General features: G+C 51.5%; 1 protein-coding gene across 1 annotated transcript; it reads left to right on the plus strand.

Annotated features, from left to right (window-relative positions):
- Positions 1 to 6,533: 6,533 nt before the first annotated feature.
- NEUROG3 (neurogenin 3) lies at positions 6,534 to 7,181 on the plus strand. Its single transcript, XM_004386378.1, has one exon. It carries the CDS (start codon positions 6,534 to 6,536, stop codon positions 7,179 to 7,181), a length of 648 nt encoding a protein of 215 aa, XP_004386435.1.
- The last annotated feature ends 20,715 nt before the right edge of the window (positions 7,182 to 27,896 follow it).

A 27,896-nucleotide genomic window follows, 5' to 3' on the forward strand; every position in this document is an offset into this window, starting at 1 on the left:
GAAACCCTCCTTGCATTACACTCTATCGGGTCTCCACTGAATTCATCTATTATTCATTCTTGACACCGACCCCCATCGCATCCCCTTCCTGTCTTCCCAACCTGACAATTGGCAGTGGGGTGAGGGACCTAAAGAGGTGAGGTCAATAGATGTCTCCCACTCTCACCCCCAAACTCATAGCAACTCTGAGACCCTTGGTTGTTACAGCTGTTACCCAGGCAGAATTCCCAGAGGTGGCAGGGGGCACCAGGACTGGGAACAGAGGGACAGCCAGGCAGAGGGGTTCCCCTGCCAACACAAGCTCTTCCTTCTACAGGGTCATTCCCAAAGAATAGCCCCTGCCCTGGGCCCAGAAGTGTAAGGACCACATTCAGTCAAAAATCCACAGAAAATAGGCAATTCTGGGTAAGGCTGAGGGAGGCTTCCCCCAGCTTTCAGAATGAGAAGAGCTCATTCCAGCACTCACTGAGGGTGGATGGGACCTGTCTTTCTCCAGAAATAGGCAGGGAGAGGGGAAGGGTCTCAGCAGCCACCCGCTGCCACCCAGCCTCCCAGCCCCAGCACTGGAAGAAATGAAGGTCTCAAAAGCTGCATCAGCAGGCACTCCTAACCTGTCACTAAGTGTCACAGTGACCCAAGAGTGGCCTGTGCACCAAGAGTTGAAAGATGGAGAGGGCAGAGGATGGCTTCTTAAACCCCTCAGTGCCAGACCTGTCTTTCCCCTCCATCATCACTGCCCCAGCCCTTCAGCTGTTTGGTGAAAGACCCATCACCTGGAAACAGATCTGAGAAATAAAGGGAGTGAGAGGTATGCACATTCTCTGGGCTCCCTCCATTCACATCCTAAGGCCCACTGTTGTGGAAGACCTCCAAATTCTGTGAACTTAAAAACAGAACTACAAAGTATTTCCCCTAAAGCTTTCTCATTTAAGATGGGAAAGAGTGGCCCAGTGAGACGATGTAATTTGCTCACGGTCACACAGAGATAATGGCAGAGCCGGGACTCCTGTCCCCCATCCAGTGCTCTTCCCAGCACATTCTGTTACCCAAGAGCAGCTCCAGGAACTTGCATCTGTCCTGCCAAGGAAACAGTGGAAAGGAGAAGTGTGCCAAATGGGCTCCTCCTGACGAACAGCCGGCACCCAGGGTGCCTCAGGTGGGCACCCATTTCTGGGAAGGACCAAGGCGTCTTCACCACGTGGGAGTTCAGAAGCCTAGAGGCCAGGCGAGGGCCAGAGGTCAGGCAGTGCCCAGGGGGCACCTCCAGAACTCCTGGACCTCTCCACTCTGCCGAGGGGCCCCTTTCCCTGCCGCCTTTTGGTCTGCGCTTTGCGTCTGCAACCCATGCGCTCTCCTGGCTCCCAGCGCCGCACCATGCGCCACAGCGTCAAAGGGCGAACGCGAGGTTGGAGGCTCCTGGAAGCGACCTGCCCGCCCCCACCGCCTTCTGTTGTTTCTTTCTTTCTGGGGAGGGAAAATCCCACAACCTGTTTGTTTCCCCAGCCCTTGCCGGCGCGGAGCCGGGCATATGGGCGTCTTGCACTCCGCATCTGTGTCCTTAGCAGCGTTTTCTGTGGATGTCTGAGTGCGTGTATGTGTGTGTGTATTTGGGGCCGGGCGCTGAGAACAAACGCGCATCTGTTAAATTGGACAATAAAGTCCTACAGCGAAGCTGCTAAGATTGGGGTGGTGGGTGGGGGAGGAAGGCAGAGGGGGTAGAGGAGAGCTGGAGTTTCAAAAGACGACGCCAAAGCGCCTGGGCCAGGTATTATGTCGGGGGAAGGTGAGGAGAGCAGCTGCTCCTTCTCGCGGGGTGTGTATGGGAGCGAGGGTGCGTGTGTCCCTGTGAAGAGTACACACCGATCTGTTCAACATATGTCGCCGCAAATCACAGTATCTCTCCCTCCTCCCACTCCCCACTCCTGGCGCAGCTCCTGACCGAGGGCAGAACAGAGAGGCGCTGAGAAGAGGCGCCGCTTCAACAGGTGTCTCCGAGCGCAATGCACCTTTTCACGCATTCACTGTCTCAGGCGGCGACACGAATAATGTGGATACTTTGTTCCCAGGCGATGCGCGCGAGCTGTGGCCGCCCGGGGGAGGCGACCCTGGACAGGGAGGGGAAATCTGTAAATAAAGACTTCAGGCGCTCCTGAGGGCCCTGGCCCTCTCCTCCTTTTGTTCGCAGACTCCCTGGGCCAGAGCTCCCTCGTGCGCCCTGGGGGGTGGCATATGGTGCCCTCTCACCTACCCAAGAAAAAGAACCAGCCACCCATTCAAGAGCGCACGAGGTCCCTGGGCCCGGGGTGGGGGTGTCTCTGAGGGAATGGCCTCTCTCCCAAAGCGGATGAGAAGCCCGCCTTATCTCTCCGCACCCCACCCCTGCCACCTCCTCAGCTGGCGCAGCAGCCGTTGGGTGGGGAGCAGTGCGCTGGGCAGCACCAGCCTGCGGAAGCGCCCCAGCTCCCGGCAGATGAAATATGGGGCTGGTGAGCCCTTGGAGACCATATGCTTTCAATAAAAGAAGACAAATAGGACCGAGATAGGCCTTGCAGCCAACCTGTTATAAATGGGTGGCAATTGGGCCAATGTACACTGAAGCAGGGCCCCCGGGGGGAGGCCTGCTTGGTGCCAAATCCATGTGTCAGCTTCTGGGACAGGTGTGCCCAGGGGCCAGGGGCCAGGTCTCCCCCCTCGGGGTTTATCACGGCAAAGGTAATATTGTGCTAACTATGAGTAAACAGTCATTGTGAAAACGAGGGAGAATTTATCAGAGGCGAACTAGTTGGGGGGTGGCTTAACAATAAAGTTGCCCGCCTTGGGAGCAGGTGATGGCTGGCTGTGCTGACTCCCGCGGTAGATGTTTTCCAAAGCACTCCACTTTACAATCTCTTGTAATTATTTATTAAACGAAATCTATTTATTATTATTTTAGCAAACACTGGAGACAGGTGGGGCTTTCTCTTCATCGTCTCCTTTTGTTTGAAGGGCTGTTTGAAGTGGCCAGTCTCGGCCTGGGCAGCTCGCTCGCCAGATTTTTGTCTTCCCCTCTTTCAGTGCCGAGGCGAAGGCAAGAGAAAGAAGCCCCCTCCTCTGGCAAGCCATTAGCTATTCAGCTTCCCATGGCCCCCTTCCTCCCCGCTCGATTCTCAAAGAGCCCCCATGCACGGCGAGGGTTCCCCCCGCCAACAGGAAGGCGGCGGAGCCGGCCGCTGCCTTCCTTCTTTTCCAGTCTGTCCGCGGTCTCCAGGAGTCTGACTGTCGCCTCTCTCCTGGGCCCCCACAGCCTCTGGGCAAACTTAGATCTCAGAGGGTCGCAGGACACGGGCGTCCCAGAGGCCCCAGAGGCAGAGACTGGCCCGGGGCTGCAAGAATAGGATCTGCTCCCGGAAGGAAGAACCGTTTCACAAACACCCACTAGAGCGCACGGTGTCCTCACCGCCTGCGCCTCCAAGGACAAAGGCACCGGGATTAACTTTGGAGAGGGGTCTGCGCGTCCCCTGCAGCTGAGAGGGAAGGCATGGATCCTCGATCTCTAACCTCCCCGGGCTCTTCGACCTCCATCCCTGCCCTCCTGGCCAGAAGCACAGGGAGTTCTGGCATTCAGTGACCAGCCGGCTGCTCCCCGCCGCTGTGCGCTCCTTGCCCTGGCTGCTTTTTGCGCATAGCAAGAGTGGTGGTAGCCTGCAAGCCCCGGAGAGCCGTGAGATGGAGATGCTCTGGGGAGGCTAGAGAAGAATTCCAAGCAGATCCCAGGGTTCTCTCCCCTCCAAGAAGTCCCCAAGAATCCCCAGAATGTTCTCTGCCACAGAAAGCTCTGGCTGCGGCTCTGCCACCACCCATTAGCAGCTCAGGGCAGGCCCCAGCCAGGGCGAGCTTTTCCCTCGCTCTCCATCTAGGTTTACCACAGGTCAAGAGTCCTGGATATGGGATGCTCTTCAGGCTACCAGGCAACCATACCCGCAATAGGATCCCTCATGACCAAGGCGCGCTCCACGGAGCCCACCAGGGTCCGGTGGCCCTAGGGAAGCACGCTTTGGAATTCCCCTTCCAGTTCCCAATTCACACCGGTATAAGTGAAGCAAGACCAGAGCATGGGGCAGGGAAGTCGGGAAATGGGGCTTGAATGGACGCTGGCTCCCCTCGGCGCAGGGGTATGGGGTTACTATGCCTTTTCTAATCTGGCCCAGTTATCCTTCACAGACCCCAGACTTAGCCTATTTTCTATATTTGGGGGTCTCTGGTCTTGTCTTCAGAAAATATTTTCTCTGTAATCAAGGAGAGGAAGCGGCTACAGGAGAGTATCTATACCAAGAGTCTTGGGACCTGAGTTCGATGTGGTCTGACAGAGCTTGCTATGTGACTTTGGTGAGTCATTTCTCCTCTCTGGGCCTTGACTGTTTTGTCTGTAAAATGGGCCTCAGGTTCCCATTCTTAAGACTAGAAGGCAGATATGGAGCAAGAAATGACCCAAGGGAAGAGCCGCAGCAAAGATGCAGTCCCAAAAGTGCTGGTAGGGTCTCTTTGTTGGTCTTGACCCTGACCTCAGGCTGTGGTTCCCTCCACTCTCTGCGCCCCCACCGCAGTTCTAGAGCCCCCTCTCTCTAGCTCCCACGCACATCCACTCTTTGCTTTGAAGTTAATTTCGCCCCCGACCCCCCAAGCAGCCTGGGCAACGAACCGCCACTAGGGCGGACATGCTGACCTACCTCATCCCCTCATTCCATCTCCTCAGTCTCCCAGCTGGGTCTTACCCCTCCGCTGCTTCCAGGAGGCTTAGGGTTTCTGGGCTCGTTAGAAAACGATGTCTACCGGCCGCCGGAGGCTTAGCCCGGGCCCCAGTCATTCCGACCTCGGCTTCCTCCTCCGCGCACTTCGCGGGCAAGAGAGACGAGCGGAAGCCGCGACCCCTCACCCTGAGTGACCGGAAGCAGAAGACCACGGGGTGTCCGAGGCGGGGACAAGAGGGAGGGGCGGGGAAAAAAGGAGGAAAGATGGGTTCAGAATCACTTTGGGAAGACCTAATGGGGCAAACGGAGGGCCCTGTGCACCCCGCACGCTAAAGCCAAGGCGGGGGGCTGGACCAGGTGGCCGCCGCAGCCCCTGCCTGCCTGTGATTGGACAGAAGGGCTAAGGGGAAAAAGAGTTGATCTGCTCCCCGCAGCACCAGCACACCGTGGGCCTTCAAAAAACACAGCCCAGGCGGCTGCCTCCAACTCTCCTCTGGCTCGCTGCGCACTCCTGGCCCTCTCCTGACCCCCTCACCCCTCCCGGACCACTCTCCATCCCAGGCCCTGGCCAGGATGCTAGGGTACTGTCCACGCGTGGTGGCGGAGGAAAGTCCCCTCGAAGCCCCCACCACAGCCACTTTCCGCCTCTGAGGAAGAATCAGAACGTCTCAGGTTGAGGAGGGGATCCAAGTGCCCCTATCTGGGGGTGTTTGGGGTGGCATCTGAGAGCGAAGCTGGGGCTCAGACACCCCCCAGGCGAAGGTCTCTGAGTGGAATGGACATAGGAAAGGTTTCTCTCTGTGGCCGTCGGCTTCCTTCCCAGCAGGAGCTGGTTAGTGAAACACCACCCCTAGGTGTGTCTCTTAACCTGACCCGCAGCGCTGGAGCGCAGGGCGGCAGCCGCGCAGTGAACGCTGCTCCAAGCTGGTAGTCAGGACCCCTGGCTCCTTGTTCCATTTCTGCCAAGACTTCACGGTGCGATTTGGGACAAGCCTTCTCCCTGTCGGAGCCTAAATTTTCCCGTGTATAACACGTGGGGGATTGGCCTCCCCTACAGGCTTCCTGAAGCCCTCACCAGTGTACCAAGAGATGGTCTGAGCAGACGCAAAAGAGAGAGAGAATAGGAGCAAAGCGCTCTGGGCGGCCAGATGCGAGCCAGACGCGATTTTGCGCCTGGGCGAGGTTCTTTGAGGAACCGAGAGTTGCTGGGACAGAGCCCGCGGGGAGAGAGCAAACAGAGCGCGCTCCCCTCCCCCGACCCGGGCCCTTTGTCCGGAATCCAGCTGTGCCCCGCGGGGGAGGAGGGGGCTCGCGTGGCGCGGCCCTGGGGCCCGGGCGCTGATTGGCCAGTGGCGCGGGCAGCAGCCGGGCAGGCACGCTCCTGGCCCCAGCCGAGCAGATTAAAGCGTGCCAAGGGGCACACGAATTGCAGCTCAGAAAATCCCCGCGGTCTCACAGCCGCGCGGAGAGAGACAGACAGGGCCGGTGCCACGCAGGCTTCGCGCTTCTCCTCTGCTCCCCGGGCTGGGGAAACTCCCAGACGGCAGCGCCTGCAGCTCAGCTCAACCTGCGGGCAGGAAGGCCAGCTCAGCCCTCGCTGCTCACCTTTCTGTGCCGTTTTCCGCCTGGCAAACCAGGTAACTCTCTTTCGGCACTCAGAGGCTGCAGAGGGACAGGCGGGAGGGGGTCCTCTGACCCGGCGGGGTGGCTCTTCCTCGTTTTTTTTCCCCCCACCTGGTCCGGGCATGGGAGGCTGCGCCCAGGTGACTGATAGACGCTTACCGGTCCCTCTTACACCACCGCAGGATGGCGCCTCATCCCTCAGGTGCGCCTGCTAACCAAGTGACCTGCCACACCGAGCGGTCCTTCCCGAGAGCCTCGGACGACGAAGTGACCTGTGCCGCGTCTGCCCCGCCCAGCCCCACTCACTTGCCCCCAGACTGCGCCGAGGCCCCAGGGGGCGGCTGTCGAGGGGCGGCGAGGAAGCTCCGCACTCGGCACGGGGGACGCAGCCGGCCCAAGAGTGAGTTAGCGCTGAGCAGGCAGCGACGGAGCCGGCGCAAGAAGGCCAACGACCGCGAGCGCAATCGGATGCACAACCTCAACTCCGCGCTGGACGCTCTGCGCGGCGTCCTGCCCACCTTCCCGGACGACGCGAAGCTCACTAAGATCGAGACGCTGCGCTTCGCGCACAACTACATCTGGGCGCTGACGCAAACACTGCGCCTAGCAGACCACAGTCTCTACGGGCTAGAGCAACCGGCGCCGCCTTGTGCGGAGCTAGGCAGCCCAGACGGCGGCTCCCCCGGGGATTGGGGCTCCCTGTACTCCCCCGTCTCTCACGCGGGCAGCCTGAGTCCCGCTGCCTCGCTGGAGGAGCTGCCCGGGCTACTGGGGCCCGGCTCCCCAGCCTGCCTGCGCCCGGGCCCCCTGGCCTTCTCAGACTTTCTGTGAAGAGGCCCGTCGGCCGCCCAGAGGTGGGGGTGCTGGGGCGGGGGGGCGGGGGACGGCCGGGGCGGGGGGCGGCTGTCAAGCACAAGTGCTCCTCCTGGCTCTCGCTTGCCGACCCCTAGAGGCCCCCACGCCCGCGGGGGTGGTGGACCGGGTTCAATCCCCAGCCCTCCGAGGCGCGCCAACTCCTGCAATCCTCTACCTCTTTCCGCCCGAAGTGGGCACTGCAGGCTGCACGCGTTTTACTCCGCTTTCTGGGGCCACCCCAAAATCTCGTGCAACAAGGAATGGTAGCACTACACAGCCGGAGACGTCTACCGTCTCCGGAAGCCCTACCCACACACTCCAGTCACTGTCTGTCTGTCTACCTGTCCGTCTGTCTGTTACCACGCTTCCCTCGATATGATTTAATCCAGTGATCTCAGCGCTTGTTCCTCTCGCCCAGCGTCTCTTCTCCAAAGACGCCGCTGCCCTTCTTCTCCTATCGAGTCCCGAGTTTCAGGCCACTCCACTCGGCCTTAATCCAAGAAGGCGACCCTTTGCCTTCTTGTGCACTTTTCCGAGCCATGGCCCTTCCGGGCGGGGGCGAGGCTGTGAACTCCGAACTCGAGATCCCCGCGCGAGCAGCTCTTCCCTCACCGGCGTGCGTCCTGAGCCTGAAACGTGAGCTGCGCCACCCAGGCTTGTAGCGCTGCGCATCTTTTGGAAAAATCACATTGAGAATTATATGATGTCCTTTGAAATGAATTTTAGTATGGTAAATTATATAGCCCTTTCCCCTGTTTTACACGTTTGTATTTATTAATGAGATTTCACCGCGGGAAAAGCCTATATTTTGTACATAAGATTATTTAGGGACTGGTGAATGAGATTTTAAGCCAATTAAAAAAAAAAAAAAGGACCCTCTGGAAGGGTGAGCAAGATGACTTGATCTTATGGCGGGGAGAGGTAGGCCGCAGCCACCGCCTCTGAGGCAAGAAGGGGCACCTCTGTCCTAAGAGAGGGGACACGACTCTTTCTGGGGGTTCAGGAAACCTCTCCCGGGTCTGGGCTGGATGCCAGGCGGGTTGTGCGTTCTGAGGGCAAGTGAGCCATACGTGCCTAAAAAGTCATAGCTGGGCTGCTGCTTAGAAATCATTGGTCCAGTCTCCATGTTTTATTTATAGGGCAGCGACTTGTCTTAATTCACATAGTGGTTTTAGAAGAAAGACAAGCGTCGAACTAGGGCTACTCATTCCTGCTGCTGGCCCTTCTCTACCCCACCAGCTTGGATATGGAGCGACTGCTAAATTTGGAGAAGAGAATAATAACCCGGCCTCAGTATCGGAGCTCTGAAGCTCCGCCGCCGGGCTGGGCATCCGAGGAATTTCCTCGAAAGTTCTTAGAGGCCTAGAGCATCCCCTGAGCGCATTTTACGCACTCGAGCTGGGTGGCGGCGTCTTGACTCGCTGGAGCCGAGCGACAGAGAGCAGAGAAAGCGGTGGGTCGGGCTGGAATCTCTGGCGCCCCCGGCCCCAAACAACCTTGATTATCAAGAAACTGTTCCAGGTTTCCAGCCACAGGTTCTGTCTTACTCCCAAGATGGTCCATCTCGGGTTCGGAAGTCTGTTTCAGGGGCGCGGGTGGAGCATCCGTACATGACTTCCGGAACCCCGAAGACCTCAGGGAAGCCGGTCGGAACTGTAAGAATCTGCAGATTCAGCCTGTGGCTCGGGAACAGGAAAATAGAAGGCGGGTTTCCTACCTGAGAGTTGAACCTCAGAGGCTTCCTTGGGTTGACGGGGAGTACCCCTGGAAAAAGCCTGCCGACCCTTATGGGTCGCCGCGCGGCCAGAGGCCGGGAGCGGGTGGGTAGATGCGTGGTAATCCAGCGCGTTAGTGTGCCAAAGTGGGGGCTTCGCAGGGTTAATACCTCTTGCGTCTCTCTTCTGAGCCCTCCCCGCTTCAAAATGAACTTTTCCTCTCTTTCCTCTGCTCCCAGGTCGCTAAAGGTAGCTTGGAAGAGATACGTCTCAGTTATCTGGGGCCGGATTTAGGGGCAGGAAGGGGGACGCTGCAAACAAACGAATGAAAGGAGGCGTTGTTTCATTTCGTGGGCTTTAATCTGGGAGGAGGAGATTAATGGGTTATTGGTGACCTCTGCAGCAGCCAGCTTTCCAGCTGGGGCACCGCCCGGAGGCAGGTGTCAGCAGCTCCGAGTTGCAATATATACATACACACACACACACACACACACACACAAAAACCCGTTGCAGTCGAGTGGATTCCGACCCATAGTTAGTTGCCTTGAGTTGATTCCGACTCACGGCGACCCCATGTGTTACAAAGTAGAACTGCTCCATAGGGTTTTCTTGGCTGTAATCTTAACGGAAGCAGGTCGTCAGGCCTTTTCTTCTGCAGTACCTCTGATTGGGTTCGAACCTTCAACCTTAAACCTTAAGTCTTGCCTCAAAGCCAACTCCTTCCAGCAAGCCGCTCCGCAATCTGGATTGGGGAGCTGCTTGCCAGAGGAAAGGGCGTTTGAGCCAGGACTTAAGGTTTGGAGACGAATTTCTCAAGCGAAAAGATCATTCTCCCGTGAAAGGCAGTGGGAGGTAGTGTTCATCTAGGCGAGGGGATCTCTTGGTGCAAAGGACCCCCTGAAACTGGAGCAGTGTCTGTGCGCTCTGCTTTCAGGTGGCGGCTGCCAGGGAGCTGCGGCTGCACCCACTGCCCAGTCCCTCTCCTGCTTTGCAGGGCGCTCATTAAGGAGCCATTAGTCATCCAACGCACACAGATGGTCCTCCACCCCACGAATTAAAAAAGATTAAAAAAAAAAAACCCCAACCCGCGTACGGTTTAACCAACTCAGCTGCTGGGCTGCCACCGGGAAGGAGTGGCGTATTTGACCCGGAACTGTCGACCCTGCTCTCCAAGTGAGGAGGAGTCTGAAGAAGGCTTAGAGTTTGGTCGAATCGCTGCAAAATTTGGGGCTCCGGTGCTGGTGGAGCTCCATCCGTGTGTGTGGAATCTCGTTGAGGTGGGAAACCTCGTCCATGCGTCTTTCCAAAGATGATCACCTCAGCAAGAAGGGCTCGGAAACATTTCTGTGAGTTGCGCGTCCAACTAGCCCAGCGTTACCACCACCTCGGCTCCCGTCCCCCTCCCTGCCAGCATTTTGCGTTCAACGCTTTTTAAAACCAGTCCGGCTGTAGGCTGTCTCCACTGGAAGCCCGCCCCCTGCCCCCTCCGCCAGCGCTCGTTTGCTAGCAGAGTCCCCGAGGTCTGAGGTCACCTCCTGCGCCCCAGGTTCCTGAAACTGGGTCAGGGTTCCAAGCAGGGGCAGGAAAGACCCTTGGGTCGGATGACTCTTCCTTCTTCAGCCTTTGTCTGAGCCCAAGCCTGGCTTCCAGAAAAGCAGCACATGAATCTTGCACCACCACCCCCTAGCTCCGGTCTGCACACACAGGCAGGTAGATTTATGGTGCCCTGCCCCCATTCCACCCCATCCCCCAGCCGGCCGAGTGGGAAGACAAAGCATCCCGGGGCCATTGGAATGCTAATGTCTGGGAGCCGGGCGGCTGGGCTGGCACAAAGGCAGGCGGGGCAGGGGGCGCACGCGACCCCACAGTCGCAGCCTTCCCCTCCTCTCCCCAACCCGGCACTCGACAGGCTGTGCGACCTTGGACAAGTCTCCGAGTTTTAGTTTATTCACTGGAGAGGCTGAAGGGAGTCCATAACACCTTTTCATTGGATCTCTGGGCGCCAAGGGAAGTCGTGTTTGCGGTGTACTGAGTTACTGCCCACCACTACCGGAAGCGGCGCAAAGACCCTTCAGGCCTTGGTACTGGGGCAGTGGGAGAGGGCGTCTGAGGGATTCGGCTGAAAATGTGGCTCAGCATAAGCGCTGGGTAGATGGTAATTATACATTTTTACATAATGTAATATTCTTGGTTGTGTTCCCCCCCCTTTTTAAATTCTTGCCGATAGTGCCCAAGAAAAAGGGGTGGGGGTCACTGGCTAAGCTTACCTGCCTGCCCCACCTTCACAGGACCATGAACACAGAGACTTGCAGCTGGGCGCCTCTTATCTCACCTACCCTCAAAGAGCCAGTGAGATAGGCAAGGCAGGGGTGATTGCATGCACGCAACCGGAGACCCAAAGCCCTAGGGTGCCTTGCCCAAGGCCCTCAGTCACCCGGTGAGTTATTGGAGCAAGCTAGAACTGAGGCCTCAGCTCTAGAATAGCAGTTTGGAACCCTTTTTTCTGTGTCCATAGACAGGAGTGTCGGGGATAGCGAATTAGTCTGCAGTTGTGTGTGCATTGGCTCTAGTCCTGTCCTTGGGGTCTTGTAAGGCCAAGAGGCTCCCCTACGCTTTGACCGCGCCCCTCCCCCCCCCCGGTCCCCTGTCGAGGTTTCGGGCTTCTGTCTGCCCCCTCCGCTTCCAGAATCCAAGGGCCAGGCGGACTGGAGCCGGCCCCTGCCTGGCTACTGAATCTGCGATTCCTCTGCGGTACTGAAAGGCAAGGGTGCGCCTCTGACCATGGTGCTGAAATGCCAGCGCTGCTCCAGCGCGAGAGACGCTCCTGGGAACGTGGCGTTCTCAACCCGGAAAAGTACCTGTCAACCCCCTCTGCCCAGGTTTCCAGGCCAGATGCCCTAGGGAGGTCCCCGTGGACATGCAGACCCAGAGGACGCTCAGATTTCCCTTGTGTAGTGGGGGAAAATATGGCTCTGCTGCTACCCACTAAGTTACCAGAGCAAAGCCCTGTTCTCTCGCTGGACCTCAGAGCCTTCGCTTGTAAATGATGCGGCTGAGAGACAGAGACCCGTTTAGGAGTTTCATGAGAGCGTATGAGAGGTCTGAGGTGGAAAAACGTTGAAAGTTTAGACTGGGGCAGCTCTGGCTTGGGAGAACTAGTTTGGAACTTTGCCCTCAGCAGGGACCTCATTCTTAGGGTTACCATAAAGTTTTAGTTATTCTAAGAACAAGGGCGAAAAGAAATCTTCCAAATGTATATACAGGATAGTGAAGTGGTTAAGAGCAGTTACTTGAGACTCCACTGACATGGGTTCAAATTCTGATACTGCCACTAACTAACCCCATTGCCCTCGAGTCATTTCTGACCCATAGAGACCCTAGTAGAACTGCCCCATACTGTTTCCAAGGAGCGCCTGGTGGATTTGAACTGCTGACCTTTTGGTTGACAGCCATAGCTGTTAACCACTACACCACCAGGGTTTCTGTGCCACTAACTGGTGGTTTTTAATTAGATCCTCTCACCTCTCCAAGGCCCATTTTCCTCATCTGTATAATCGGGACAACAAATAGTAGCTATTTAAATGAACTATAGTACGGATTAAATGCACTTGCTTAGCACATGCTAAGCCTCAATAAATGGTAGCTAGTATTATTAGCATCTTCATTTGTCTCAAATTCCTCTCTCGTTCTCCCAGTTTGGGGGTTAGGGGACTTTTGTATAAATTTGAATTTCCTCTGCACCACTGCTCAGCACAAACTGGTACAAAGGCCAAGAGCTACCCACCCCTTACTGGTGACCTTCGCCAGCTTAGGTCTATCCTTCCTGAGCTCCAGGATTGTATGTCCAGATGTCCCTTGGGCACCTCAAATGAGACATATCCAAAATGGAATTCCTCTTCCTTACCCACAAAGCAATGCTTTCTTCTGTTTCTGATCTTACTAAGTGGCATCACTCGGTCATCTATACTGGAAATCTGGGTGTCTGAGTTTTCTAGGGCTACAATGATAAGTGTCACAAAGTGGGTGGCTTTAAAGAATGCAAATTTATTGTCTCATAGTCTGGAGGGTATAAGTCCAAATCAGGGTCTCTGCTATGTCAATTCCTTCTGTGGGCCTTTCTCCTAGTTTCTGGTGACATCCACCAATCCTTGGCATTCCTTTGCTGCTTATAGAGGCATCTGCCTCCATCATCACAAGGCATCTCCCCCTGTGTGTCTGTCTCTCTGTATTTGTACGCCCCTGTATAAGACACCACTCAGAAGGGATTAGGTTTAGGACCCACCCCACTCAAGAGCATAACAAAAGAAACCCCCTATTTCCAGATAGGATTATTTTCACAAGTATAGGGGTTAGGACTTAAACATATATTTTTTGGGAGGTGTCGTGGATTGAATTGTGTCCCCCAAAAATATGTGTATCAATTTGGCTAGGCCATGATTCCCAGTATTGTGTGATTGTCCACCATTTTGTCATCTGATGTGATTTTCCTATCTGTTGTAAATCCTACCTCTATGATGTTAATGAGGTGGGATAGGCAGCAGTTATGTTAATGAGGCAGGGCTCAATCTACAAGATAGAACTGTGTCTTGAGACAATCTTTTTTGAGACATAAAAGAGAGAAGCCAGCAGAGATACAGAGGGACCTCATACCGCCAAGAAAACAGCACTGGGAGCAGAGCATGTCCTTTGGACCTGGGGTTACTGCGCAGAGAAACTCCTAGTCCAGGGGAAGATTGATGACAAGGACCTTCTTCCAGAGCCAACAGAGAGAGAAAGCCTTCTCCTGGAGCTGACGCCTTGAATTTGGACTTCTAGCGTACTAGACTGTGAGAAAATAAATTTCTCTTTGTTAAAATCATCCACTTGTGGTATTTCTGTTATAGCAGTACTAGATAACTAAGACTGGGGGAACAATTTAATCCATACTACTGGGATTCACTTTGACTCTTCTCTCTGTCTCACTACTCACACCTAGTTAATCCTCAAGTCCTGCTGAGATGCCTTCTCACTGTTTTTTTAATTCTGATCCCTCCTTTACTTCCTTATGACCACTGCCATAGTTCAGCCTCTCATTCTCCACACGGAGAGATCTGCTAGCTGATCTCCCTACCTTTCATCTTGACACCCTCCACACTGTGGCCAGAGTTCCCATCTAATATGCAATTACAACATTACCACTCTCCTGTTTAAAATCTTTAAGTAGTTTCCAACCATTCATGGGGTAAAGTCCATGTTCCAATAGGGAAGGATGGTGCAGTGTGAGCTGTAGAGTGATATGAATCTAGGTTCAGTTCTCAGCCAGTTTACTCACAATCAGTACGATCATGAGCAAATTCCTTAAACTTTCTCTCAAATCCCTCACCTGTAAAGTGGAGATAATAATATTAGCTTTTAGAGTTTAGGTTAGGGTAAAAATAGGCTGCTGTAATAGACACCAATAATTCAGTCTAAGGTGAGCATTCCAAGTGGGTAGGTAGCTTTGCTCCATGACATCATTCAGGAACCCAGGTTCCTTCAATCTTCTTCTTCCACCAGCTCTTAGGTCCTTGTCATCTGCATGGTTGAGGCTGCATTGTCATGGGTTCCAGCCAGTGAAAAGGGAAATAAGGCATAGAAGAGGCTCAGCCACAGTCTTAAAGCTTAGAAGTAGCACATTCCACTTCTGCTCACATTCCATAGGGAGAACATGGTCCCATGGCCTCACCTAACTGGAAACGGAGGCCATATGCCTTGGAAGAAATGAAGAATAGATTCAGTTGGGTAATGAACAGTCTTCACTACAGAATTATTGTCAGTATTAAATTAGATTACATGTGCTATCGTTATCTGTTTTTATCATCATGAATTACATATACTTACAACTAGGGTGCTGCTGCAACAGCCTCTTTTTCTACAATGTCTTGCTTACCTTGACCCTTGCTTTACCCACCAAAAATATTGACCTGCTTGGGGTTTTCCCCTTACATATACTATGTGCCCCTTTCATGCTTTTTGCCACATTGTTGTCTCTGCCCAAACTCGCTCACCCCTCTTCCCATATCTGTCTGGCTGCCTCCAACACAGACATCACCTTTTCTCAGAAGCTTTCTCTGAACTAATTCTCCCTCTGCCATGCTTCCGTAATATCTTGTGCGTGTAAATATTCTCACACTTTCTAGGTAGTATTGTAATTATCTGTTCGTTCATCTGTGCCTTCCTCTAGTCTGTGAGATCTCCTTAAAGGCAGGGACTGTGTCCTTCATGTCTCCAATGAGCAGGACACTGAGTACCCCTTCTGGACCAGATGCCACATGTTTTTAGAATGAATGAGTGGGTGAGTTGAATAAATGAATGAAAAACATTCTAATTGTGTGCTTAGAAATTTCTATTCCTCCTCAGGCTGCCTAGCACATGAGGGACAATTGAATATTTGTTGAATAAATGAATGAATGATTTATATAGCAATCAATTCCCCTTCCTGCCTCCTACCCTCTTCAGCACAAACATAGCCCATCTTTGACTGTCTGTAGGTATATTTTAGGAGGTGCCCCGTCTGACTAGGGAAAGTGGGATATCTCAACAGTACTGTTGCTTCTGAGATCATTATTAACAAGGCCAATCGTCAAGTGTGGATGATCCCTCCTGAGACTACCCAAGTGAGACAATGGAAAGGGGATGGACTTGACATCTATCTCAACTCCAGCACTTCCTAATTCTATGACCTTTGGCAAGTTACTTTGCCTCTCCAAACCTCAGTTTCTCCGTCTATAAAAATGGAGAGAACCACACCTGCCTCATAGGGTTTTAGGAGGATGCAAAAGAGATGCCAGATAAGTTCATGCACTACATGTGCCTGCTAGGAATTTGAGGCTGAATTCATGAACCCACCTCCGTCTCCATCTTATCTACAGATGACTGGCAAAGAAAGCAGGCACCAGGACTAATGTTCCCAGGTTAACCAGGGAAGGGTGGTGTGACTTGCCCAAGCGATTATGTTAATTATGGAGACAAACTGAGGATCCTGCTATTCTAACATCATCACCAGCTATGTAACCTCTATTGTACTAGTTATATATTGCTGCATAACAAATTATCCCAAACTTAGCTACTTAAAACAAGAAACATTTATTGTCTGTTTCTGTGGGTCAGGAATCATGGCACAACTTAGCTGGGTGCCTCTGGCTCAATGTCTCTTATGAGGTTGCAGTCAGGGTGTCTGCTGACTGGGTGAGGATCCACTTCCATGCTCACTCATGTGGTTGTTGGCAGAATTCAGTTCCCTGAGGGTTGTTGGCAGAATTCAGTTCCCTGAGGGTTGTTGGACTGAGGGTCTCAGTTCTTCACTGATTTTTGGCCAGAGGCCATCCTCAGTTCCTTGCCATGTGCGCCTCCCCATGGGTTAGCTCACAACATGGCAGTTGGCTTTCCTCAATGCAAGCAAGCAAGAGAGAGAGAAAGGGAGCATCCTAGACGGAAGTCACAGTCTCTTTGTAATCTAATGTTAACAATGACATCCCATTACCTGTATCACCTTTTATTTGTTAAATAGAAATCACTAAACCCAGCCCACAGTCAAAGGGCAGGAATTACACAAGGGCATGAGTACCAGGAGGCAGAAATCATTGGGTGCCATCTTAGAGGCTGCCTATCACATTGGCAAAGGAGCCTTGGTGTCGCAGTGGTTAAGCGCTGGCTGCTAACTGAAATGTTGGCAATTTGAACTCACCCAACAGCTCTGCAGGAGAAAAGATCTGGCAATCTGCTCCTATAAAGATGGCAGTCTAGAAAACCCTATGGGGCAGTTCTACTCTGTTAAACACTGGGTGGCTATGAGTTGAAAAATTGACTTGATGGCACCTAACAACATCACATTTGCTGCCCACTTTCCATTCCCCACTCTACCCTCAGAAACAGACCCCCACACACATATACACACACACTTCCCCAAGGCCAAACATAACACCAAAAAAACCAAACCCATTGCAATCAAGTCAACTTCAACTCATAGCAAACCTATATAGGACAGAGTAGAACTGTCCCATAGAGTTTCAAAGGAGCGGCTGGTGGATTCAAACTGCCAACCTTGTGGTTAGCAGTTGTAGCTGTTAACTACTATGCCGCCAGGGCTCCAGGTCAAACATACCAGGGTGCAAAGGAAGAAAGCCCAGGTAATTTGACTCCCAGGACTGAAGCAGACGCCCCCACCCCCACCCCGCTCCCCACCCCATCCCCCAGTGCTGGGTTGCCTTCCAAGAAAGGCCAGGGAGGGGACTCTAAGTAAGCATTTGAGCCACCCCAGCTGATCCCTGACATTCATTGACTGCTTTCACAGGCCTCCCCACCCCCACTCCCAAAGGCAGAGATTTAGGATGTCTGGGGCCTGGACACCGCACCCACTGAAGGGAAATTTACTGCCTCTAGAGAACCAGGGCCTGACTTGGGGTCTTGAATGCATCTTTTTCCCCTTTGCCTCTGCTTTATTAGGTTAATCATTGCTTGAATCGGTTGCCATGGTTTGGGCAAACCCATGGCGATTCTATAATGAAGCCTGAAAGACTCGGACCCCATTTATCATCCTCAGTGTTTGGGAGGCCGATAGCCTCATTTGCCTCCTCCGGGGTCTGGACACCACCCTTCTGCTTGGGGCCCCAGGCCCCTTTTGAAGGAGGAATGAACAGGTGGCGACTTGGAAGGGGGCACTCACACAGGTGGAGTGAGCAGTGAACTGTGTGTCCCTCCCACACACACTCACACACACTTACACCCACACACACATGTATACGCTCCACCCTGGGATTCCCGACAGAGACCAAACACACAGGCAGCTCTGCCAGAATCTTTCTTTCTATGGGTGGGAAGCAAAAGAATGGTCCTCAGTTAGAAGGGGGCTGCTGCTGCCCTTAGATGTGGGAGACCTGTGTCTTGGCAGGTCCAGGTGTTGTTACGCTCTTTATAGCCTGGGCATGGACTGAGCAGTACTGCGATCTTGCGAACAGTTGGAGACAGATGTGGGAAGGCCCAGCGGGAAAACTGAGACACATAGAGATTTAGCCACATGTTCAAGGTCACACAGTGATGGTAGACCCCCTGGTAGAGTCAGTCTCCTAGGTCAGATTTTATTTTATTGGGGACATTTAAAAAAATAGAAGAGCTTAATGAATGCTTAAGTATCCATCACCAAATTCAACAGTTATCAACTCAGAGCCAATCATACTTCACCCACATCCCTACCCTCTTCCCCCAGCACAACATCTGTGGATGATTTGGAAGCAAATCCCAGACATCGTACAATATCAACCACAATTACCTCCCCAGTGTATTTTTGCTCAGCGTAAGATGTGTAATAGAGTATAGCAGCTAAGAGCATTGTCTGAGGACAGGACCCAAGGTTCAAAATCGAGCTCTGCCCCTTCCCAGCTGTGTGACGTCCGGCCAGTGCCCTAATGGCTCTGAGCCTCAGTTTCTTCAACGATAAAAGGATACAGCATTACCTCTCTCATTGGGAAATCGTCAGGGTTGAATGAAATAGTGCGTGACAAATGCTCAGCACTGGGGCCAGAGGCAGAGTAACCCCAATCTCCCCCTAAAAAAAAAAAAAAAAAAAACAGTTGCCTTCGAGTTGATTTCGACTCATAGCGACCGTACAGGACAGAGTAGAACTGCCCCATGGGGTTTCCAAGGCTGTAAATCTTTACGGAAGCGGACTGTCACATCTTTCTCCATGGAGCAGCTGAGTGGGTTCAAACCGCTGACCTTAACCACTGCGCCACCAGACAGAGTAAGTCCTCAGTAAATGGTGCTGTCAAGACTTCCATTCCTACTGCCACTGCACTGTGGGCGGTGCCGTAGTCTGCCTCGGCAGAAGTCAGTTCATGGCCTCCAGCTTCCAGGTCTCTTGGCACAGCCCCCCTGGCATGGAAGCAAATGCCTTAGATTCTGAGCACCCAGACCTTGACGGGAAGCTGGTTCTAGGTGCTGGCCACCCTCAGCCTCTGCTGCTCATGGTCCCACTCAGTCCCATGTCATGAGCCCTCGATAAGAAAAACCAGGCCCATCTTCTCCTGACCTCATCTGTGAGCAGGTACAGCTACGCCTGCTTCAAGGTCACACGTGTGTGCACGCGCATATACACGTGCTTCTGTGTGTGTGTGTATGTACGTGCTGTCCTTGGGTGTGACCAGTGCATTCTTGGGCTTCTGTGTGCTCAGCCTTTTGGAGTTCATGTTTAAGTGAGAGACCAGAGGAAAACTGGTGGAACGAAGGCGTGAAGGCACAGATGGAGCACAGAGACTTCCTGGAGGAGGGGAGGAAACTGAGCTCTGCAAAAGAATGTGATTCAGAACAGAAGAGGGGTGGGCAGAGAGCTCTGGGCAGTGGAGAGCAAGGGAAGGGAGGCAGCCTTGTGCATTTGTTGTGCAGGTGAGCGCTGTACCCCGACAGCTAACCTCTCCAGGTTTATTCCAAAAGCCACCCACACCCCCAGTTTCAAAGCTCTGAAGGTGCTCCTGGGCTGAAAGGGTGTAAAAAACACAAAGAAAATCAGTTGCTGTCAAGGCGACTCCAACTCATGGCAACCCGACTTGCGTCAAAGTAGAATTGCACTCCAAAAGGTTTTCAATGACTGATTTTTCTGAAGTAGATTGCCAGACCTTTCCTCCAAGGTGCCTTTGGGTGGACTCGAACCTCCCACCTTTTAGTTAGGAGGCAAACACATTAACCCTTGCACTTAAAATCTACCATCTGTTTTTTTTTTTTTTATGGCAACTAATTTTGGGGGAGTTCTTACTATGTCTAAGCACAGTCCTAGTTTTTGTTATTCTGTGAGATCAGAATTCTTATCCCCATTTTACAAATGACAAAACTGAGTCTGAGAGAAGTTAAGTAAATGTTGTTGTAAGGGAGTCAGTGAGAGGTAGAGCTGGATTTTGGACCCAACTCTCTTGCCCCGGAGCCTGTGCTTTTAACAACTGCTTCATTGCACTACTAACATACTTTTCTTTCCTTTTTTTTTTTGTTTGTGTTTTTGTTTTTAGACCTTTTTTAACACACACAAAAGTAGAGAGAATAGAATCATGTGTGCTCATGGACTCTCACTCAGCTTCTCAACCTCAGGGTCAATCTTGCTTTGTCTCATCTGTTCCCCCTAATTTCCACCCACCTCAACTCCCCATGCTCACTTTTTTTTGGGGGGGGGAAGGGAGTATTTTAAAGCGAATCCAAGACATCTGTCATCCCACTGGTAAACACTTCAGTGTCCATTTCTAAATGATAAAGACATTTTAAATACACAAGCCATTTTCACATCTAACGAAAAGAACAGCTCTGAAATATGAGTGCTTGGCTGCTCACTGAAAGGTTGGCGGTTAGAACCCATCGGCAGCTCCATGGGAGAAAGACGTGGCAGTCTGCTTCCGTAAATATTTACAGCTTTGGAAACCCTGTGGGGCAGTCCTGCTCTGTCCTATAGGATGGCCGTGAGTCAAAATCCACTTGATGGCAATGAGTTTTTTTGGCAAACAGAGAAGCTCCCATCTTGGATTCTTTTCTCTCCCAGTCCCAGAAGGTGAAGTGGGGTGACCTGCTGGAGGCCAGGACCAAGTCACCCCGTGCCAGCTCTGACTCTATGGCACTGTGAGCTGACTTTGGGAAAATCACCTAGCAAGCCCCCATCCACACCCACCTACCCCCAACCAGCCCCATGCTAAAATAAGTCAACTAACCCCCCTGGTTTGCCTGGGGACTGTCCCACTTTTAACACTGAAGGTTCCCTGTCTGGGGCAAACCCAGATGGTGGTCACCCTACAAGGAGCAGAAGCCCGGAGCCCACACCAGCCCACCCCACCCCCAGTTCCAGCGTGGAGTCACCCACCGAGAGCAGGGGAGCCTGCCACTCGAAATAACAAATAATTTACGGAAACCTTTGAGAGCCCCTGGCGTGCTGGCCATGGCGAGGAGAGGGCCCGAAGCCCCCCAGCCGCCAGCCGAGAATCGAGATCTTTTCACACCCAGGGGACCAAATTCAGCTGTCTCCTCCCTCCGTCTTTTTCCCTCTCCAGATCTAACGACAATCCAAAGAGTTCCTGATAGGGTTTTAAAAGATGCTCTTCCATTCACCGTCCACCAAGCATGAAAATCCTGCTCATTTGTCTCTATTCTTCCCCCTAAAGGCCGGGCTGGCCTCGGGCCTGCAGCCCCAAACTTGTCACTCACTTTTCACTTCCTTTTGTTGGATTCTCCTTTATTTCATTCTTCTGTCTACTCCCCATGCCCTCCTCTCCCCTCCTCCCTCCATCCTGGTCCTTCTTCTTGACCCTCCCCCAGCACTCCCAGTCCCTCTGTCCGCACACAGAAAGCAACAGACCAGTCTGGGAATTTCTGTAAGGCCCCCATGTCAACACCCACCCCCCAGCCTCTTCTCACTCACTGCTTTTAAAAGGTAATAGCAAAAAGCCAGCAGCAGCTAAAAGGGACTCAGGATCCTGGAACAAAACCGTCTCCTGCCCTGGCTGGAAATGGCCTCAGGGACCACTGAGTTGAACACATTGTCCTCATGGTTGCGGAAACCAAAACGCAGAGAGGGGAAGAGACTTGCCCAAGGTCACGCATCAGGTTAGTGGTAGAGCAGGTCCAGAGCGGCGCGTACGGCCTCCTCAGCCTAGATCCCCCCATTGATGGCCACGCCTCTGTCCCCACGGCACAAAGAATCCATCCCCTTTTATAACCCTTTAGCTCTCTGAGCCAAGGATTGTAGCTTGAAGGCAGGAGTCCTGCACTGTTCACCTCCATGTCCGTTAATGATAGGTAATCACGGTGATGTCAGTGATGTTTTTAATAGAAATGAACTGAAGGAACTTGGGGGACAGTCTCCCCCCCTCTTTGGCCTCTTAGCAACCACCTTTTGAGCCATGGCTTTGTTGCCAGGCCCAAAGAATAATGACTGAGACTCTGGGGCCAGGAGAGAGGGGAGGGTAGAAAGAGAGACCCCTTACCAGACACATCCCCTTTAAGAACCATTAACACTGGAGAAAAGAGGGGTGTACCTGCCCTTTTCCAGGAGACAGACCAAGAAGATCAGGAATTCCCGGGCCCTGCAAGGGCCCCGATTGCTGAGGAGGTGGAGATGGATGCCTCATCTGTGGCAAAATGAAACAGGAGGGAGTAGGAGAAGCTAGAAGATTCATGGGAGGACATGGGTAGAACACTGCGTGTCTCCTATGGGCCAGGCCTTGTGCAGGTGATGGGCGTGGAGATGAAGCTGCTGGTGGTGGAACCACAGTGACCTCAGAAGGCGCCACAGGTCACGTTCAACAGCATATCACAGGCAAAGCTTGGCCTCTCCTCTGCTACCTGGCCCTGGCCCATGCCTCCTCCTTGAAGCTCCACCTTGGTGAATGGCATCACTAGACACCCACCTGCCCAAGCTAGAAAACCTACTGCCATCCTCAACTCTGTCCTGTGGTTCTACCTCTGCAAGGTCTGTAGGACCCATCTTTCTCTCTCCATCCTGGACTGTTAAGTGGACCGTTGCCCCAGTCACACTGAGACTCCTGCCTGGAACCCCCTAGCTTACCTCTCCTTTGAGTCCAGCCCACATGCCACATCCTAATCTTCCTGGGGCAGCCAGCTCATGTCTCTCCTCTGCACAAAGTTTTCCAAGCAGGGGGAGAGCTGCTCACTGTTCTGTGAATTGTTGTGGTCAAGAGCATGGGCTTTGGTGTCAGGCTCCTGGGTCCAAATTACAGGTCTGTCACCTACAAGCTTGGTGACCTTTGGCAACCTCTCTAAGCCTCAAATGTCCTCAAATATCATTGGTGAAGTAGGGCCAACTATAGTATTTATCTCATAGGATAGTTATAAAAATTACATGTACAATCTACAATATAGTACCAAATCAAAAACCAAACCAAATCCATTGCCGTTGAGTGGACTCCAACTCATAGTGACCCTGTAGGACAGAGTAGAACTGCCCCATAGAGTTTCCAATGAGCAGCTGGTGGATTCGAACGCCGACCTTTTGGTTAGCAGCCAAGCTCTTAACCACTGCACCACCAGGTCTCCTATTGTACAATATACAGGAAATACACAATATATAACAGTGCTAAGGAGACTGCATTAGACCATCAGTGAATTTAGCAGTTATCGTTGTTATGATTATTATCCTTGGGTACTTTTAAAATTTTTATCATGTTCTACATTACTTTAATTATTCTAAAAATTGACCCGTCTTTTCTTGGATGATAATATTATCAGATGCTTTAAAATAGTCAAACTTGTTGGCCTAGAAATTCCTCCTGAGGAATTCATCAGAAATTGCATAAAAATGTATCAACAAAGATATTCAGAATATCATCTTTTATACTAATGTAAAAAATTAGATGCAAAGAAAATGTTCAACCATGGAGGATAGGTTAGATTATTATTTATTACATCTATTCACACGATGAGCTACTATACACCATTGAAAATGATGTTTTAACGTAACGCATATTGACATGGGGAGATGCTCATGATATACTGCTGAGTGGAAAACACACTAGATTTTCAGCAAGGTGGCAGAGAAGGCAGCTTGCAAACATCCCACTACAAAGCACCTAAAAATTCTGGATAAAAGATGATAAACATTCTTTTAGGAGCATAGTATGAAACAACTGGCGTAAAAAATGGGTGTGTGTGTATGCTTAGAAAAAAATCTGGAAAGACATCAACAGCTTTATTAAACCAGGCAATGGAATTGCAGAATTTTCTTTCATTTCTAAATTTTATATATATATTTTTTGCACTGAGTTTCTGTTTCTTTCTAATTAGAGGGAGATGTTATCATCTCAACATTTCACTAAATGAATATAGTGACACTTCAATTTTTTAAAAAATAGCTTTTGGTAGGGTGGCAGGACGGGCTTCTTTGACGTGGAATGGTGGAGCTGGCTCAGAAAGCTTGGCCAGGGAGGTGTGGATCAGAAGGGCTTGGTACAGGCACTCTGGGGCTAAGACATCCGTGAACAAGGATCATAAGGGGGTTTGGAACTCCTGCGTCCCAGCTCAAAGGCTAATGAGCCACCCACTTTCCTCTCCGTCTTCTACACCGCATGGGGCTAGAGGGAGGGATGTAGAAGTAATTTAACCAATCTGTCGCTCTGGGATTTGTAGAGTCCCTCTACATGCCCTGAACTGTGGAGGGGACTCTGGGAATTCAAAGTGGATCCAAGTCTCCAGTACCAAGCCTGCTCAGGAAATGGGCTCTTCTCCATAAAAGCGTTTACCAGAAACTGAAAACCCTACAGAGCACAGATCTACTGTGAAACACATGGGGTCGTGATGAGTGGGAATGGACTCCATGGCAACTGGTTTGGGTTTTTTTGCAGGGGGGAGGGTGCTTAATTGATTAAATATTAAGATAATCATTTTAGATGAAAGTCTTTCTTAAAAGTATCACATCTTCTCCTTCAAAAGAGCCCATGTCACGTGCCAAACCAAAACCCGTTGCCGCAGAGTGGATTTCCACTGAGAGCGACCCTATAGGAGAGGGTAGAACTGCCCCTTATGCCAAGTGTGTGGCAAATAGTAAAAGCTCAGCAATTAGCTGCCACCTCCTGGCTTGCTGACCAGAGTCACCATAGATGTCGGTTATTGTCCATCCTATATACCCCTGGAGCTCCTGAGAGGGACTCACCCCTCCATCAAATGGCCAGGACTGCTGTGGGGACGGAGTTCTTTTCTCTCTTGTCCTGTCCCTCAGCTACCTGGCTGGCCTGGCTCTGACAGCTGGCCACCCGCTTTCTAATTTGCTGCCTATGACCTGGGGAGCCAGTTAGCCATGCTCAGGGGAATTGTGTGCAAAGGAAGAATAAATGGAATCTAAGTGAGGACCCATGGCCTTTCCTAAGTGAACATTGGGTCTTGGACTTGCTGTCATCAGAGGCTGGGAAGGAGGCCGTCCTTGTCTAGTGGGGAAGGGGCAGAGTGCCCGTGGTACCAGCTCGGGGACTCTGAGGAGTACTGCTATCAGGGTGGACCCAAACTTTCTGCAACAGGCAGAGCACTCAACCTAAGAGCTTGTGAGAGGAGAGTGTTTCTAGAATGCCTGAGGTCATCCAAGCCATACCAAAGGAGGCATTCCAGGAGCCAACCTGAAGGGGTAGAACTTTGAAGGAGGGAAAAAAACCTCAGGACAAAGAAGCAATGACAGATAGTGAAATGAACATGGGATTTGAGCCCAAAAATCTAGTTTGAATCTCAACCCCGTCATTGTTAACACCTGGTGGATATTCTTTCAGATATTTAAATATATATATGTATAAAAAAGTCATACTATACTTTTTGTCATGGTATGCTTATTTCACTTAATATATTATGAACATCTTTCAGTGTCAGTGAAAGATAGATCCACCTTGTCTTTTTTTTTTTTTTTTGTGCTTTCAATGAAGGTTTACAGAGCATATTAGTTTCTCATTAAACAATTCATACACTTATTGTTTTGTGATATCTTTGCCAACCCCGAGACCTGTCAACACTCTCCCCTTCTCAAACTTGAGTTCCCCATTTCCATTCGTCCAGCTTTCCCGTCCCTCCTGCTTTCTCGTCCGGTGTGCCCATTTACGCTTATATACATAGTTGAACTACAAGTGTTATTGCTTTTATAAGCCTGTCTAATCTTTAACTGAAGGGTGAACCTCAGGACTGACTTCAGTACCGGGTTAAAAGGGTGTCTGAGGGCCATGTTCTTGGGGTTTCTCCAGTCTCTGTCAGACCAGTAAGTCTCGTCTTGTGTGTGTGTGTGTGTGTGTGTGTGTGTGTGTTTAAATTTTGTTCTATGTTTTTCTCCAGTTCTGTCCAGGACCCTCTATTGTGATCCCTACCAGAGCAGTTGGTGTTGGTAATTGAGCACCATCTAGTTGTGCTGGACTCAGTCTGGTGGAGGCTGTGGTAGTTGTGTTCCATTAGCCCTTGTGTCTTTGATTTTCTTCATCCTCCCTTGCTCCAGACGGAGTGGGACCAGTAGGCGTATCTTAGGTGGCCGCTCACAAGCTTTTAAGACCCCAAACACTACTCACCAAGGTAGGATGTAGAACATTTTCTTTATAAACTGTGTTATGCCAATTGAGCTATATGTCCCCCGAGTCCATGGTCTCCAGCCCTTAGCCCAGTAACTTGGTCCCTCAGGGAGTTTGGATGTGTCTATGAATCTTCCATGACATGGTCAAGTTGTGCTGAATTCCCCAATATTGTGCACTGTCTTACCCTTCACCAAAGTTACCACTTACCTGTTGTCTAGTTAGTGTTTTTCCCTCCCCACCCCGCCTCTCCCTTGTAACTATCAAAGATTGTTTCTTTCTGTGTGTAAATCTTTTCATGAGTTTTTATAATAGTGGTGTCATATAGTATTTGTTTTTTTGTGATTGTTCATCTATGTTGTGAGATGTTTCAGGATTCATTGTTGTTCTTTATCATTGTGTAGTATTCCATTGTGTGTATGTACCATAGTTTATCTGTTCATCTGTTGATGGGCACTTAGGTTGCCACCTTGTCTTTTAATTGCTACATTAATTGTCTTCATTTTCTCATCTGTAAAAACATTAGTATCTGAATTGCCTACATTCTTGGGCTTGTTGTTAGTTACCTTTGAGTAGTCTCGGACTCATGGCAACTTTACGTAAAACAGAACAAAATGTCCCCAGGTCCTAAGCTATCTTCATGGGCATTTGGTATGTTTGAGCCCATTGTTGCAGCTATTGTGTAGGGTCTTCCAACCTGAAGGGCTCATCTTCAAGCACTATATTGGACAATATCCTTGGGCTTAAACCAAAAAAAGAAAACCCATTGCCCTGGAGTTGATTCCAACTCATGGAGACCCTACATGTGTACCTTTTCTCCAGAGTTCCCTCTGGGTGGGTTTGAATTGCTAACCTTTCTGTAGATAGCCCAGCGCTTAAGCATTTGCACCACCCGGAGACTCCTGCTTGAACTTAGGGGAGGTTTAAATGAGGAAGCTTGCAGTAATCTAGATGTGTGTTGCAGGGAGGGGTCTGTGTATGGTTCATGGACATTTGCGGAAAGGAGTTGGCTCTCTCCAAGGAGCAGACTGGACCAGGGACGGGGAGATGATAGCAGGAGAGAGCAGCTTTTCTGGACTCCCCATCCATCAGTGCTGACAAACATGGCCCCCTGCGAGGCTCTGGCCCAGCTGCCGAGCAACGGCAGGTACAGAGCAGGAGCCCCTCCTGTGGCCCTCAGCACCCTCCTCCTAGGTCAACAGACAGAGCGGGCTCTGTTGGTCTGCTGGGACAGGGAAGATTAATGGAGCAGGTGCAGGCTGCGGGGGAGGGGGCGTAATCACCTGGCCTGACAAGGTCCCTCCTGGAGATTGAGTGCCCGACCCAGGCCAAGAACCAAGCCTAGTATAAGAACCAGCCAGGGCTCAGACACGGCTGGAGGTGGGCTGGAGCCAGCGAGACGGCACAGGCCACTCACCCTTCCCCAGGCTCACTTGGCCCCACCCCAGAGAGGGGCCTGTAGCACTCAGCTTTAAAATGGTGTTTTTTCCTTGTTTTCTCAATTTCCCAAGTAACTCATTGCAGAAAAGTGTGTTATTGTTATTGCTAAACCCCACCGCCATCGAGTCAATTCCAACTCATAGTGACCCTATAGGACAGAGTAGAACTGCCCCATAGGGTTTCCAAGGTCATAATCTTTACAGAAGCAGACTACCACATCTTTCTCCCTGGGAGCGGCTGGTGGGTTCAAACCGTTGACCTTTCGGTTAGCAGCCAAGCACTTTATGCACTGTGCCACCAGAGCGCCTTGTTGTTGTTGCTAGGTGCCATCAAATCAGTTTTAGACTCATAGCAACCCCGTGTGATTGAGTAGAACTGCCCCATAGGGTTTTCTAGGCTGTAATCTTTATAGGGGAGCCCTGGTAGTGCAATGGTTAAGAGCTATGGCTGCTAACCCAAAGGTTAGCAGTTCAAATCCACTAGCTGCTCCTTGGAAACTCCATGGG

This window comes from Trichechus manatus, unplaced genomic scaffold, assembly GCF_000243295.1.
Source record: "Trichechus manatus latirostris isolate Lorelei unplaced genomic scaffold, TriManLat1.0 scaffold00163, whole genome shotgun sequence".
NCBI lineage: Eukaryota > Metazoa > Chordata > Mammalia > Sirenia > Trichechidae > Trichechus > Trichechus manatus.

Coding starts and splice junctions, on each gene's coding strand:
- NEUROG3 (XM_004386378.1), top strand. CDS start 6,534: ATGGCGCCTCATCCCTCAGGTGCGCCTGCTAACCAAGTGACCTGCCAC.